At 48.3% G+C, this 15,326-nt stretch overlaps 1 protein-coding gene across 7 annotated transcripts in view; it reads right to left on the bottom strand.

Annotated features, from left to right (window-relative positions):
* The window catches only part of GOLGA4 (golgin A4), a 24,727-nt gene extending 9,401 nt beyond the window's left edge, over positions 1-15,326 (bottom strand). For 3 of the 7 annotated variants that reach the window (XM_032967433.2, XM_032967436.2, XM_032967454.2), the window contains exons 1-17: positions 15,056-15,326; positions 13,166-13,249; positions 12,639-12,734; positions 11,455-11,538; positions 10,762-11,055; positions 10,520-10,567; positions 10,355-10,411; positions 9,869-9,967; positions 9,556-9,727; positions 8,680-8,855; positions 8,008-8,052; positions 6,913-6,996; positions 6,222-6,369; positions 5,814-5,983; positions 4,910-5,041; positions 4,280-4,435; positions 346-4,022 (exon numbers count right to left, since the gene is read on the bottom strand). In XM_032967433.2, coding sequence (XP_032823324.2) covers positions 346-4,022; positions 4,280-4,435; positions 4,910-5,041; positions 5,814-5,983; positions 6,222-6,369; positions 6,913-6,996; positions 8,008-8,052; positions 8,680-8,855; positions 9,556-9,727; positions 9,869-9,967; positions 10,355-10,411; positions 10,520-10,567; positions 10,762-11,055; positions 11,455-11,538; positions 12,639-12,734; positions 13,166-13,249; positions 15,056-15,148 — 5,615 coding nt within the window. In that variant the 5' untranslated portion in view covers positions 15,149-15,326. The remainder of the gene's footprint in view (positions 1-345; positions 4,023-4,279; positions 4,436-4,909; positions 5,042-5,813; positions 5,984-6,221; positions 6,370-6,912; positions 6,997-8,007; positions 8,053-8,679; positions 8,856-9,555; positions 9,728-9,868; positions 9,968-10,354; positions 10,412-10,519; positions 10,568-10,761; positions 11,056-11,454; positions 11,539-12,638; positions 12,735-13,165; positions 13,250-15,055) is intronic. The other 4 variants (XM_032967437.2, XM_032967444.2, XM_032967463.2 and 1 more) reach the window with 4 other exon arrangements.

The following is a 15,326-nucleotide window of genomic DNA, read 5'->3' as shown; positions in this document are numbered from 1 at the left end:
GAAGCATTATTATCGAACATCACTCTAGCAGAATGTGACGCTTAAGAAAAAAATATTCTCCTCCAGGTCAAAAGCACCCGAATTTAAGTGCCTGTTCTAGCGACAAAAAACATACCAGACAGGGTGAATGCGCTGTGGGAACTGGCTATGTTTACACTGAGGGATAGTTGTAAATCTGTGACAAGTTAAAACATGTATGTTTCATCTATCACACACATGTGATCTGATATCTCTTGCTGTAATTTTAAGACATAATTCACATCTATATAGATCTCCAAACGCATCTGCAACAGGTGCTATTTTCAAACATTCAGTAAGCGGGGCCAGACAGCCCTACAGACGTACTTGTACTTCTCCGCAGCCTCCTTAAACGCCTCCTGCTTGATCACCTCAATCTCCTTCTGGTGCTCCTTACGAAGAACCCGCAGGTCCTTCTGAAGCCGAGTGGCCTCCTTCTTCGTCTGAGTCTTCTCCGTCTCGGCTTCCTGCAGTTTGCCGTGCAGCTCCTGCTGCTGTTGCTTGAGATCACCGAGCAGCCTCTGTAGGTCGTGTTCTGAGCGCGCCTTCTCGTCCGCTCCGGCAGTGTAGCTCTGCAGGAGGGCCTCTTTGTCGAGCAGGCTACTCTCCAGGTCCTTCAGCTTTACATCTAGCTTTTCCTTGTCTCTCAGAGCAGCCTCTAGATCACCCACCTTTGCCTCCAGTTCCTTATTGATCGTTTCTTTCTCCGCGACGACGGCCTCAGTTTCCTTCAGTTTACTTTCTAACGTAATGGCCAAATCTCCTTTCTCTGTCACTGTGGACTCCAACTTAGACTTCTCTACCTCAAGGGCATTCTGGAGAGCTGCAGTTCTCTCCTCAAACTCTCGTACAGCAGCTTCCTTCTCTCCTACCTGCTTTTGCGATTCCTCTATTCTGAGCTCTAAGGCCACAGTAATCTTCTCCTTTTCTTCCATCTGTCGTTTTAAAACTGCTATCCTTTGCTCAGCTTTCTTTTTCAACTCCTGCTTGCCAGAGCTTTCCTCAGTCAGTCGTGCTTGAAGAGCTGACAACTCCTTGTCTTTAGTCTCCCTCATCTCCTCCATAGCTCTTTGCCATTCCGTCTCCTTTTGTACAATTTCTGCCCTTAACGTTTGCATCTCCGTTTCGAATCCCCGCACCTTGTTGGTCACTTCCCCATCGCCTAATCTAAAGGCCTCAATCTCACCAAGAAGCTTTGAGATTTCTGCTCTTTGGCCCTGCACAGCTATGCCGTGTGCCTCTTTCAACTCGTGAATTACTTTCTCGTTTTCTGCCTTTGCAAAGTCAGCTTGGTTCTGAATAGAGGATAATTTGGCCTTCGTTTCTTCCAGCTGCGACACAAGCTCTTTGAAGACTTTATCTTTTTCAGCATTGGTGTCTTCCAGCCTCTGGAGCAGCTGTGTCTCTGTGTTACACAGCTGCTTCGCGAGCTTGTCCTTCTCCAGTTCTTTCTCCTTCAGCAAGGACTGCACCTCCACAAGCTGCCTCTCTAGCTCCTGCTTTCCCACATTCAGCTGCTCTATTAGAGTCATCTTCTCAGCAATACTGGCTGCATGCTCTGCTAAAAGATCCTTGACCTGACTTTGGAGTTCTTCAATTGCCGTTTGTTTTTGAGTCAACAACGTCTCAGTTTCTTTCTGCATCTCAGCAATTTTTGTCTCCAAGAATTCGACCTGTGTGCAGACCCCTGCCTTCTCTTCTGATTCTTTAGAAAGAGCCACAGAGAGCTCGTCTACCTCTTTTATAAACTGTTCCACTTTGACACCGTGCATCTCCTCCAGCTGGGCTATGAGTTCATCCTTTTCCTGTAAGCTAATGCTTGCGGAAAGTCGTTCCTGCATGTCGCGATTTTGCGTCTCCAGGCTAGTAATACGGGAGTCCGTTTCCTTGAGCTTTTCTGCCATTTCATTCGAAGCCAAGTTGTTGTATTCCACGCTCTTCTGAAGCTGCTCAATGAACGCTTCCCTTTCACTCAGGTTGTTGGCAATACTCAGAGTCTTGTTCTCCAACTCCTGCTTCTCCGATAAAGCTGCACGCAGCTCGTGGGTGAGCTGCTCCAGGCTGTTGTCTTTCCCAGAGCTCTGCTGCAGCTCCTCCTCCCTCTCCTTCTGCATCTGCTCGTTCTGCTCACGGAGGTTCCTGAGCTGCACTTCCAGGTCGGTTAACTTGCGGTCTCTGGACTTGATGCCATCCTTCAATTTGTCTGTCAAGTCTCTGCAGCTTTCAAGTCGTTGGCCAACAGCAATGACTGACATTGACAGTCTCTCGCTGCAGCCATCCATTAACCCTTTTAATTCCCCCTCCAGGTGAGAACATGAGGAGGTCCACTGTCTTTTAACATCCTCTTTAAATTCTGCTTCTTTTTCAACACATGCATGTTCAATCTTTTGTTGATTCTCTTTACTCTGATCCTGAAGTTCTTTATAAACCTGCTCCAGCTCTTGTAACTTAACCGTTGTCCTCGACAACTCATTTTCAAGTTCTTCACATTTGGAAATTTTTTGTGAGCATTCTTGTTCCACTGCTGTTATTTTCGCCTGAAAGGCGAGCGTGATCTCCTCAACATTCTTAACGTGATTAAGCCCGAGTTCCTCCAACTTGCTGCTTTTTTGAACAACCTCCTCTTGCAGGAGCTGCAGTTTATTTTCTCTTTCTTTTAGCTCTTCTCTTGCAGCGATCAACTCCTCCGATGTAATTTTCCTCTCCGTTTCAAAATCTACAATCTTGCTCTCCAGTCGTGCCACCATCTGCTCCTTCTCCTGCAGTTCCACCTCGTGCTTCTCTCTCAATTCCTCCACCTGCTGGCCGAGCCTGCTCTCCCAGCTCCTGCCCACCTCTTCCAGCTCCTGCTCATGTCTCGTCACCAAACCTTGTAACTGATCTCGCTGCCTTGCCTCGAGCTTCAGCAGGGCATCGTCCATTCCTTCGGAATTCTTTCGAGCGTGATCGCTCATGATGTCACTTATCTCCTGCTCTTTCTTGCCGAGAGCGCTCTTTAGCTTTCCTATTTCCTCCTTGAACTTCGTGTCCTTATCCGATAGCTTCTTTTTATATTTCTCCTGCATTTCTTTTCCCTTTTGTTTGAAAAGATCCAACTTTGCATCCCGCTCCTTGATTTGCACGTCATGCTGCTCCCTGGCCATTTCAATGCTCTCTTCTAGAACTCTCTTCTGCTCCTCCAGCTTCACATTGAGTTCTTCTACTCTATGGGACAGCTGTTGTCTCAGAGATGCAAGTTCTTCATCCTTCTCGCCGAGAGTCCTGTTCAGGTTCTCAAGATCCTCGCTCAGTTTACTCGTCCTGCCATTCGCCTCTGCAATCGACGCCACAGTCTCCTCCTCTTTTCGCTGGAGCTCATTCTTGAGCTGAACAACCTCCTGTCGAGCTTCGTCAACAGCGGCCTGACTTGCAGCTTTGGCTTCGGCCAGGGAAGAGTCCAGGTTTGTCCTCTCCATCTCCAGCGCAGCTATTTTATCATTTAGTTTCTGCAACTCCTCTGCATGTCGTGAGCCAAGCTCTTGTTCATGTTGCTCTTTCTCTAACTGTATCTGCTCCTCAAACTGCTGCTGCTGTACCGTTTTATCATTTTTCAATATGTTTAAGTTACTTTCTAATTCATCCCTTACTCGTTTAACTTCCTCCAAGTCAAAACTGGTCTTCTCCAGTTCGTCCTGCATACTTTCAAGCACCTGCATATGCTTCATATTCATGTCCATAATGTGCTCTTGGAACTTGCACTTATTTTCTTCCACCTTCAACTTCAGCTCTTCCAGATGAGATGCTTGCAGCTTCTCCACCTCTTCCCGGTGCTGCTGACACAAGGCCTGCAAGGCTGCCTCGTGCTCCTTTTGTAAAATCTTCTGCTCTTCAACTCCTGCCACGGCCCCCAGCTCCACCTGGTGGCAAAGCCTCACGGCCTCCACGTGCGTGCCAGGGACAACCCCACCACCATCGGGTTGCGTTTCTGTGCTCTTCTCCACCAAGCTCTCCAACTCCAGCGTCCTCTGTTTACAAACCACTCTCATTACAAATGTGCCACGTTAGCTGTGTTGACTTTCACACACTTAGGTGATCGCTCAATAAGCATTCGAGGAAAATGGAAGAGCATCAGTCATAAATCAGATGCATCAGCTACAAAAGCAGATCAACAACTACCATAGTGTGGGGCCAGCAGGAAGCTATTACGTATAACGATTACGGACATTTTTTGCCAAGGCAATGATTGAGAATGTGTCTGAAGCAGTGGCTGTGGGTGGCGCACCGTTCGCAGGGCCTCCACGTGGGCCGAAAGCTCCTCCCTCTTCTTCTCTTCCTGTGCCAAGATGGCTGATTTTTGCAGCTCCACCTCCTCGAGGGCCAGCAGCTGCTGCTGCTCTTTCTCCCGAAGCTGGGCCAAGAAGTCGCTGCGGCAATGCTCCTGGGCACATGATAACAATAATAAGCACGTCCCCCTCACTTGAGGGTTCTCTGTTCAAATATGCCATTAACTCATCCTTGAGACACTATCCTTATAACAGTTACAATTTAAACAAATGAATAAGTAAACACTTAGATATCAGTCACAATTAGTGTGACTGTCACTATTCCGAATGCTTTTGGCTTTATACTCAAACCCAGAGTTCAGCCAACCGTACTCTACCACATGCATATCATCAAACATAAAGGGTAGGATAGCTCAAGCTTTTTCAAAGGTCAAATTCTCCAATTCTGTATTCCGAACTGACAATTAAAATAAACTCATCACAGAGGGGAAATCTGTATTGAGCGTGTAATCTATAGCACGGTGAGAAATTTCACTGGCCCAGTTTGACCGTTGACATTTATTGACTTGGAATCGGAACAGCCTATGAAATTAACACAGGAATGTTGGGCAAGGTGACCGCTGGCTCACCAGGGAGGCCTGCAGGCCCTGCTGGACAGCGTGCTCACGCTGAGACAGCTTCTCCTGCCACTCGCTGTCCCTCTGGGCGAGAGCCTCGGCGTGCGCCTGCTGTAGGCCAGCCAGCTGCTCTTCCGATGACTTCTGCTTGGCAAAAGTCCATTGCAAACCACCAAGGAATGTTCAAGTTTAGACCAAAGAGTATCTTCTTTGTATACATGTGATGCCGTGTCAAAAAATGTGCCAACTAAGAATCACTGTTCTATGCAATGTTGTTAGTCAACACGTGCATTTTGTACAACACGTGCATTTTGTACAAAGTTGTATTTCCTTCCATGTGTTTATTATAAGGTAATTATTTTAAAGCCTTATTTCACATGTTGCTGTTTTACCATTGCATTTCTTCAGTGTATTTTAAGTGTTGTGCTTGTTTATGCAAAACTCTAATATGCATTTTGCTTTTTTAGGGAGATGAGGGGAAGGTGACCCTCTCCCAGCCTGACTGAATGTTTTTTTAGTTTACAGATCACTGCTTGCAAAGCGCGTGTGGGTGAGGGGATGATGCTAATTCTGTCAGACGGCTTAATACCCAGACAGATGATGATCGCACTCCATTGCTATGCGGGGTCCGTAGCGTGGGACCTTCCTACTAAGTGAGGCGTCACGCCTTCAATCGTGGTTGTGTATTTGCAAGCAAGAGTCAATGTTACAACTCACCAGTTAAACATTGCATTGTGGAAAAACAGAAAGCGTGGATAAGAACATGCAGCAATCATAAAACCACTGTGTGCGTAACTCTTTAACGGCCGTCTCTGGCTCGTCATTACCTTCGGCCACAACATATAGCAGCATGGATCTAATCTGGGGGAAAGAACAAACATTCGGTGTGTGACCCCAATCTCCCCAGCAAACTTGCCTTCATGAGCTTCACCACCTCCTGCTTGGCTCGTGAGAGCTCCAAAAGCAGGCTCTGCCGTTCCTCCTCGCCGGCACGCTCCACAGCTGCCAACCGCTCCTCCATCTCCGCCTGCGCCCTCCTCCGCGCCTCTTCTGCTGCACCCACTGTCCTCTCCAGCTCCTCAAAGGCTGAGCAAAGAAAGGCACACCGTGTGACATAACATGCACGTGTGAAAACGAGAACTCTTCCAACCACTGCAAGTTTGTACTGAAAACCGGCTGTACAAAAAAAAATCCAGCAGAAAATGCACATATTTTAAATTGTAAACAAATACAATTTAGCCGGTCGATATGGGACTTCCTTATCGCATTACGAGACAACATGTGAGATCTCCATGTTTTTGAAACTGTGGCACAGGCACCGCACCGGCACGGTCAGCGCGCTCCTTCTGCTCCGCCAGCTCTTCGCGCTCGCTCATCACGTCCTGCAGCCGAGAGCGAAGCAGCCCCACTTCCTCCTCCTTGGCTTCCAGTGTGGCGTGCATCTGACGCTTCGTCTCTGCAATCGCCATGCCCTGGAGCAAACAAGCACACGCCGTTGGCGTGCCGCTCATGAACACTTAAGCAGCTCCCGTCGGCGACGATGCATCCACCTCCTCGCGCGGCGTCAACAATTTTCCACCCACACCCGCGCACACACGTACGACTTCAGCACAACACCGGCTGCCTGGTTACCCACATGCAAAAGAAGTTCCAACATACATACACGTCTCCCTAAACCCTCATCACCGACTGCGTTACACCCAAGTTTCAGCTACTGCCACTCCCACAACTACTCCCTCTGTCTTCCCACTCATCAGAATCCAGCCTCTTATTTCCTGTCAGGTACTCTGTTAATTAATGCTAAAGTGTCCACGACATCCAACACTGGTATGCCGTAGAACCGGTCTAGTAAAGCTACAAAAGACATTTGAACCTTTAGTGACATATCCAACACGACATAGCATAATGCGCCTGTGCGTCACTGCAACGCTTTTGGCAGTTTATCACTTAAATCCCAGCACACACTGCAACACAACCACACGCAAATGATTTTGTGCGGGCAGCACTCTGCTCACTTTGTCTTGCTCCAGCTGCTCGATCAAGTTCTTGGCATCCCCAAGCTGCGTGATGAGCTTCGTTTTTTCCGCCGTGTGTAGCTCCTGGTGGGAGAAACACACGACGTTTGTGGCAATGGCCACCCATTGGTGGGCGGTGGCAGGGGGAACATCGAGGCAGATGCATGCGGCCTCTATTCTATGAGAGGGTGCTCCATGAGAGAGGACAGCCAGCAGCTCACGCGCAATGAAGAAGAAAGTAAGTGATGGAACAGGAACGGGAACTTGTTTAGTGGTGGCACTCCGGGACAGCCGAACGACAGGTTTACCAGAATGTGGGTGGGGAGGATGGGGTTATCTGTCAGGAGATGGTAACATCACAGTCGACACGGTGAGCATCAGGTTCTCACTCCTGTCCAACATTTACAATTAAACACTTGCTTTCCCTATAGACTCCAAGTTATTTTCTATTTACCAAAAAAGACCCAATTAAAATAACGTGACATTCTCATAAAATGCAAAATAGCCCTTCCAAGTTGCACCAGTCGATCACTCAGATACTCACTCGGATTAGACGGCTAAGAACTTCAGATAATACTGGAGGCCTCATGAAAATCATGAGAGATTAATACACTAATTTTTTAATCTGTAGTTGCAAAAATAGCCTATTTTTCATGAATAGGTTGGTTTCTTTATAAACAGAACCAGTGTTTCCTTAGCAGTAGGCTCCAATATAGTTAATAGAATGTAAAACATTTCTGTGCCAATATTAGACTAATGTAGCACAATTCATCAGCCTGAATGTCATTAAGGTGGCAGCATCCCAGTTTTGTATGGTCAGATGGCATTCAAAAACGGCATCTCAAGTAACCTCATCTCCAGAAAACGTGACCTCAATTGTCACCTGAACGAATAAGCCAGATGGCTCAAGCCACGTTTCGCATTGGTAAAACAACTTTACTGGCTGAAGTATGTATTAGAACAGCTCGACGGCCACAAGATATGGGTCGTGGAGATGAGACAGGTGCTGTGAGACAGGTCCGCACTAGCAGAGACTTGCAGCGATGCCATGCAGTCCCCCGCAGACAGGCCTGGTGCTCATGTGGCCGACCATACCTGCGTGTGCTTCAGCTCTTCCCCCAGACCTATACCCAGTTCGGACTGGAAATTGTCACAAAACACGCATTCCCCAAGAGCAGAGTTAAAAAGAAACACCAAAAAATGCTCTTAAAGCAACGGGAACCATTAAAGTCCCGAAAGATCGCGGAGAGACTGTCTGCAAACTATAAGTGAGCCAACTACAGCAGGCCCAATAGAAATAAGGCCAGAAATACAGCAGGAAATGCTTTCGTTGGCGCAAGACCAATAACCACTGCATGTACATGGGGCATTAAGCCTTGTTGCGCGAGCTCAGCCACTTATACACACACCTACATGTCTGTTCAGATACTGCATGAACAATGCTTTGTTACAGTAGCCGCTAACATCACGAACCACCAGTGTCCAAAAATCGTATGGAGAATTAAAATCACACGGGGAGATAAACAGGCATTGTGCTGCTGGCGGTCTTGTCAGTCACACAATACACCAAGTCAGGGCGAAGCAAGTTTTGGAGCTATATAGCATGTAAAAACAGCACTGTCTCAAAGCACTCATCTCATTGTCAGACATTCGTTTGCTCGTGACTTTGCTGCCTTGCCGACTGCTGCCATAGCACCTGTTCCTCGAGTAAGTCTACAAGGCAATGAAGCGTGGCGCAAGATCGCGTACCCAGCGGCGCGTACGTACCTTCAGCTTCTCCAGCTCCTGCAGCCGCTCGTCAAGCTGCTCCTGCAGCGTCTCCTTCTCGGCACTCAGCTGGGTCGAGCGCTCCTTCTGCACGCGCATCGTCTCCTTGCAGCGCTTCAGCAGGTTCTCCTGACGCCGCACTCGCTCGCGCGTCGCTTCCAGCTCCTTGTGGACATCTGCACGTGTGTACAAAGACAAAAGATCCCCCATGTAGCCTTAAGAGACTGTTGGGGCAAGTGCTGTTAGCGAGTAGCACCTTTGAAAGCCGAGACGGGGCACGAGGGAGTGGGTGGCCGGCACTGCGCCCGGCCGCGTTCGTCTCTCTAGTGGTGACGTTTACACACCACACCAAGTGCTCATTTGACGGTTGAGTCGCTAGCGGAGGCCCAGAAACGATTCAAATAATTGTCTCTGGTGGTGGCTGTGAGCGGGAATGGAACCCGGGTTGCCAGGTTTGTGGCACAGGGCACTAACCATGGACACACGCTCGTGCACACGCGCTCCCCAGTGCACAGCTACTTACAAACGAGGTAAATGACAAATGCAAACGTATACGTTCTAAGTGCGCATGATTTACACAGTTGTGTTAATCTAAATCCTTGGGTAGGACCATCAAGTGCACAAGCAGACAGGCAAAGCAAACATGAGTGACATTTTGAGAGGCTTGCAAGGAGCTTAGCTGCCTGATAATCCCCTTCACGTAATGTTGATGACCACTGTATGAGCGTATCCTTAGGGCCACCCATCCATCCTGCTGGACAAAAACGGCAAAGTGGAGCCGAGCTATTCACGGTATTTATGCCGAAATATCTGCCCTCGCTCAGCCCCCAGGCTATAAGTGTTTCTAGGAAACCATGACACTCAACGTGATTTTACCTTCAGGTGGGTGGGGTCCCTCTCCACGCTCGGCATGATGGGGAATCGAAGCCTCCTGTACATCCCCACCGCTCCTTTCCGCATCGCCGTCTGTGCCTGTCTGCCCGGACCCAGAGTCGTGTTCGTCCAAGGACATTCCGTCGACTCTCTGCTGTTTCTTCAGCAGTGCCACCTGCACAACCACGAAGGCAATCACCTCGTCGCGATGATGTTGCCGTATTCCGACGGCGCCGACAGCTAGTTCCGGTTGAAGCAACACACGCACGCACACGAACACGCTCGGTCCGCACAGCGTTGGATGGACGGTGCACACCTGTGTCTGCAGCACGGAGATGAGCTGGTCCTTCTCCTCGAGGGAGGCATCGAACTCTTGCTGAAGGTGCTTCTTAGCCTGCTGATCCATCTGCAGCTCCTGATTGAATATGAGGACATTGACCAAGGTTGAACTGCATGTACTTTGTAAGACATTCAATACTTTATTATCATCAATAGCAATCAAAATTTTTCAAGGGATTTGAGGTGATATTGAGCTTAAATCTTGACTTAAAGCTTTCGTGACTACAGGAAATTATATTCTTGGTTGCGATCGAAATGCCGTAGTTTTTTGTTATTTTCTTTGAACCTATTAACATGACTTTACCGAAAGACCCAAGAACATGATATTTAGCTTATCAACGTGTAACTGATTTTAAATAACCTCTTTTTTTCATACAATTATAATCAGTTTCCATATTTATGAAATACAATTATATTTTACGTCTATAACAATTTTCACAAAAACTATTACTCATGGCCGCACCTCTCTCAGTTCCGAAATCCTCCTCAGAGCACGATCCTGGTTTTGACCTAAGACCACCTTCCAAGGAAATGCAAACAACACAACGTTACCCTGCGCATACGGCATGCACTGACAACATTCAACAGGGAGATGCCTTTTTTATTGAGGACAATTATTAAACTGTACCTGAAGTTTTTCTTTATCCCGCTGAAGATCTTTGCAAATAGACACCAACTGTGGATGGTATCAGCACAGGTGATAATTGCTAAATAAACCGGATCTCAGTTGTATACTTGTCAGCGTTTCACAAATTCACTTACGGACCGGGGCCAGGCTGCCAAAGCCTCGGCTCCGCACAAATCCTTCCACGTGTGTTAGACTACGAGGTGAGGAGCTCTCGCCGTCGCGGGTGAGACTGCGCCGCTCACCTCCGTGTACCTCCCTCTGTACTTGGCGAGGCTGCGCTCCATCCGTCCCAGGCGGTGCGCCATCTCGTCACGGCTGAGGCCGTCGATGCCGCCGCTGGGCATTGTGGAGCCCTCCTCGGACTCGCTCTCGATGTCCGACACCAGCTCGGGGCCGGGGGTGGGCGACTGCGGCACGGCCCTCAGCTGACTCTCCTCGTCGATGCGATTGAGGGAATCCCTGGAGCCGGTGCGGAAGAGCGACTCCATCGACGGGATGCGTAGCTCCATCTTCCGCAGAGGATTGAAATCCAACTTCTGAGAAAACATTGCGGTCCAATGTTGAGGTGAACTATTTCCTTACTCGCACATTACCTTATGATAACATTCAGAACAAAACTGTATTATATGACCCATGACCGTCTTCGTGAAAGATGTGAAGTGACGTGGCACTTTTTATATTTTACCATGTGCTACTCTGAGAGTACAATTTGAGTAGACAACCCAACATATTAAAATGTGCTTCGTCTAATGTTTGATTTACCCCAAATAGCTCACACTCAACAGCGAATTTTCTCGTCACAAGTTGGAGTAACAATAACTCATGCAAATTGCACAATGCGGATTACGGTTCGCGTTAATGGATATGGATTATGAAGGGTATTCCCGCGATGTCACGGCAGTAAAATGTGCTCCCAGCAGCAACAGCAGCATCACCTTGGTCGGTGTGGCCTGGTCTCCATTGACATTTTCTCCATCTCTGGGCAAAGCGCGGCTGTCATCCTGGGCACCTGCATCACCCTGAACACAAAGTTTATAGTACATTCAATTGGTTTGCATGATGCACTCATTCAAATATATATAGTCCGTATTCTCCAGATTATAAAAGAAACAGTTGGGGGTGTATTTTATAATTCGATAGGTGTATGTGTGTGTGTGCGACTAGATGTCACTTTATTGACATCGGGCACATGTTTGGGGTGCATCCTATTTTCCAGAATACCAGATAATCCAGAAAAGATAGTGGATATAAATATCTCGTTTAAATATTTACTTAAAGCTTTCGTGACTGCAGGAATTCATATTCTTGGGTCTTTCGGTAAAGTCACGTATATAGGTTCAAAGAAAATAAGAAAAAATAACAAAAAACTACGTTTCGATCGCAACACAAGCGGTCGAAAAGTCGTAGAACCTATCTACGTGACGTTACCGAAAGACCCAAGAATATAATATACTGTTGATTTTAAGAAACACATCTGCCATTCAAGAACATGACAATTCTAAAGATTATAATATTTGAAAACACTGTTCATAAGAAAACGTGTTTACACCACACATTCACTCTACGGGTATTAATATGTGAAATGTTAACTGTAAAAATACAAGCGGTATAATGAACTTATGTAAAATTGTTAGTTGAGCGATAGACCTTTTTAATTAATGACTAATTCATTAATATTATATAACCCATAGTTAATCCATCGCTCTGGAGTAGTAGGAATTAGTCTATACAACACAAGCAGAAATATGGAAGACGAAAAGTTGGACTGATGAAAACATCTCAACCTATCAAAAACCAAGTGCCTAAAAATAGTTACTTGTGCATTAGGACATTAATAAGCCACTAGACATGGCTCTTCTGCCACAATAACCGTGTTAATCACGCAGTTAACTGTCCCTTGCACGACTAAAAGGTTCACTTTGCAGACTGTTTAAATAGACTTTCAAATCAAATCCATATTTCTGGGATAGCTCAAGCCTCAGAGGTAGAAAACCAGGAGAACATCCAGTAAGGGTAGTAATCATGCGACACGGGCCGATGATGCAGGGTTATGATGTTAGATATGCAATGGCAAACTGAAGCTGGGACAGAGAGCTGCTAGTCTAGCCACACCACTCACCAACCGTGTCTTGTGGCTGGTAGCTTTCCTGCCTTCCACAGCAAACAAAGTGTACTCTGAAATTAACGCTGGCTCGGCTATGACACCAGCCAGGAGCTTTACGACCCAGAGAGACACAGAGAGACAAAAATCACCTGGGAAAGAGCTCGAACCACCAAGAGGCACGTCGAACCGATTCGGACACGCGCAAAGTTGCGAACTCAAAGCAGCACACACTCACACAATGAGAAGGTCAGGACAACCTCTCAAAGCAAGGCGATGCATTTATGAACTGGTATCGTGTTAGGCACCCGTCACACGTGAAACCAAGAAAACACAATAAAAAAGTAAGTCACCCAAATACAAACCAATTCGCCAGAAATGAATTGAATCCCTGTAATAATGAAGCCGCTGTCTGTGCCATAACATTATCTTCATCTTTATGTACGCAGTGTTTCAGCAACACAATGAGTGCAGCCCAGTTTGTCAAGGGCCAATGTTGACGACGTGAGTGCGTGCGTTGCTGGGCATCAGGGGGGCTGCCTCACCTCCCTGTCGGCCGGGCTGAAGCCGGGAGATTCCTGCATCAAGCTGCCCTCCGGCAGGGACGGGGCTCTCGGCCGGGCTCCCGCCTGCACGGACAACAATAACACAAGCAAGCAAGCAAGCGGTGGCAAGGGCTCCCTCTCAATGCGGGGCACAGCTCCCACCAAGCCCACTACTAACTACAACCACTACTCCACCAGCCTGAACTGGCAGTGCTTCTAAATCTCAGATCTAGGGTCAATTGCTACTGTGTCATTTCCCAAGCCTCCAATTAGCACGGTTGGCTACGTACGGTGCGAAAGAAGTTCAACATACATACATTAGCAATGGATTGTACACACATTTATAATTGCAATGTCGGCCAACAATGCTGCCGTAATTGTAATTATAACCGACCCTGGGTTTGCTGGACGTAAACTACCATTTGTTTTGTAAATTGTAGACCAAGCGTGATAATATTCAGCATGGGATTAGCTGAGCAATGGTACACAAATGATGATAACATTCACCCAACTAAGCCCCAAGTTAATAACAGCACACACGATGACATAGGCCCGACCTCCAGTCGGCCGTGGCGGCTCTTCAGGTACGTGGAAGAATCTCCCGAGTAACAGTTGCAGGACTCTCATACCTCCCTGTGCCTCTCTGATCGTGGGTGGTATGAAGAGGTTACACATCACAGGCGTCGGCTTCAGTTGAGCCCGGGTTCCCTACGCTACCCGCACGACACTGGATATTTGCGCCCCTGGGGTTGTTGTGGTTGGAGACACTGCCACCAGTATTGCTGTGGTTAGAGACACTGCTACCAGTATTGCTGTCATTGGAGACACTGCCACCAGTATTGCTGTGGTTGTAGACACTGCCACCAGTATTGCTGTGGTTGGAGACACTGCTACCAGTATTGCTGTGGTTGTAGACACTGCCACCAGTATTGCTGTGGTTGAAGACACTGCCACCAGTATTGCTGTGGTTGTAGACACTGCCACCAGTATTGCTGTGGTTAGAGACACTGCTACCAGTATTGTTGTGGTTAGAGACACTGCCACCAGTATTGCTGTGGTTGGAGACACTGCCACCAGTATTGTTGTGGTTGTAGACACTGCCACCAGTATTGCTGTGGTTGTGGAGACACTGCTACCAGTATTGTTGTGGTTAGAGACACTGCCACCAGTATTGCTGTGGTTGGAGACACTGCTACTAGTATTATTGTGGTTAGACACTGCCACCAGTATTGCTGTGGTTGGAGACACTGCTACCAGTATTGCTGTGGTTGGAGACACTGCCACCAGTATTGTGGTTGTGGAGACACTGCTACCAGTATTGCTGTGGTTGGAGACACTGCTACCAGTCTTGTAGACCAGCTAGTAGCGTTGAGATGTCTCGAGCTCTCGGGCCCGAGTCTCTACGGCGTGAATGTGGGGCGCTTCTGATGTCAAAGTGCTTGGGATCAGAAGTTCCGCAGTTCCTGTTGTCATCAGTTCCTGGTGTCACTATGTATAACATTGAGGTGCGAATCGTTGGTGTCTGCGTCCGTCCCCAGAGGTGTGCGAACTTCGGGGCAGAGTAAAACTTGTATCTTACGCGGGCGGAGGAGTTCACAAAGTCAGAATTCCCGTGTGAGAGTCCAAAGTCAATCCTGGTTCCTGGTGTCAAGAGGCCGGACGAGGTCACGAGTCCTAGGGGCGCCACGAGTCACATCAAGTCCCATTTCCTGTAGCGTCGCTCCCGACTCTCTCCGCCCCTGTAAGTCTCAAATCCATTCTCCCGGGAGTCCCCTCGAGGTAGGAGGGTAAGAGGAGCGGGGGGGGTGAGGAGCGACTCGGTGTCTGTGGAGGGCCGCGGCGCGAGCCCTGTGCTCCCTGACGCGTCCCGCCTGTCCCGGACACACAAACCTGCTGCTGCTGCTGCTGCCGCTGCTGAGGCGTGGAGCGGGCGGGGGAGCCCCGGAGCTCATCGTCCACCTTCTGCTTCAGTTTCCTAAACATCGCGGCTCGGGTCCCGGGGTGCCCGGAGAGGTCCCCCCCCTTTCCCCTCTCTCTCTCTCCGTCTCCGTCTCTCGAGCACAACCCTCACCCTGCCGAGGCGACCCCTGCCCACGACGGCCAGCAACCCGGAGCGGGCACGACGTGGAGAGTGGGTGGAGGTGTGAAACAAATTTTAGAT

Source organism: Petromyzon marinus, chromosome 2 (genome assembly GCF_048934315.1).
Source record: "Petromyzon marinus isolate PM22_M1 ecotype Great Lakes invasive population chromosome 2, UKy_Petmar_22M1.pri1.0, whole genome shotgun sequence".
Classification (NCBI taxonomy): Eukaryota; Metazoa; Chordata; class Hyperoartia; order Petromyzontiformes; family Petromyzontidae; genus Petromyzon; species Petromyzon marinus.
The sequence above is the reverse complement of the archived record's forward strand: the minus strand, read 5'-3'. Positions and strand labels throughout refer to the sequence as shown.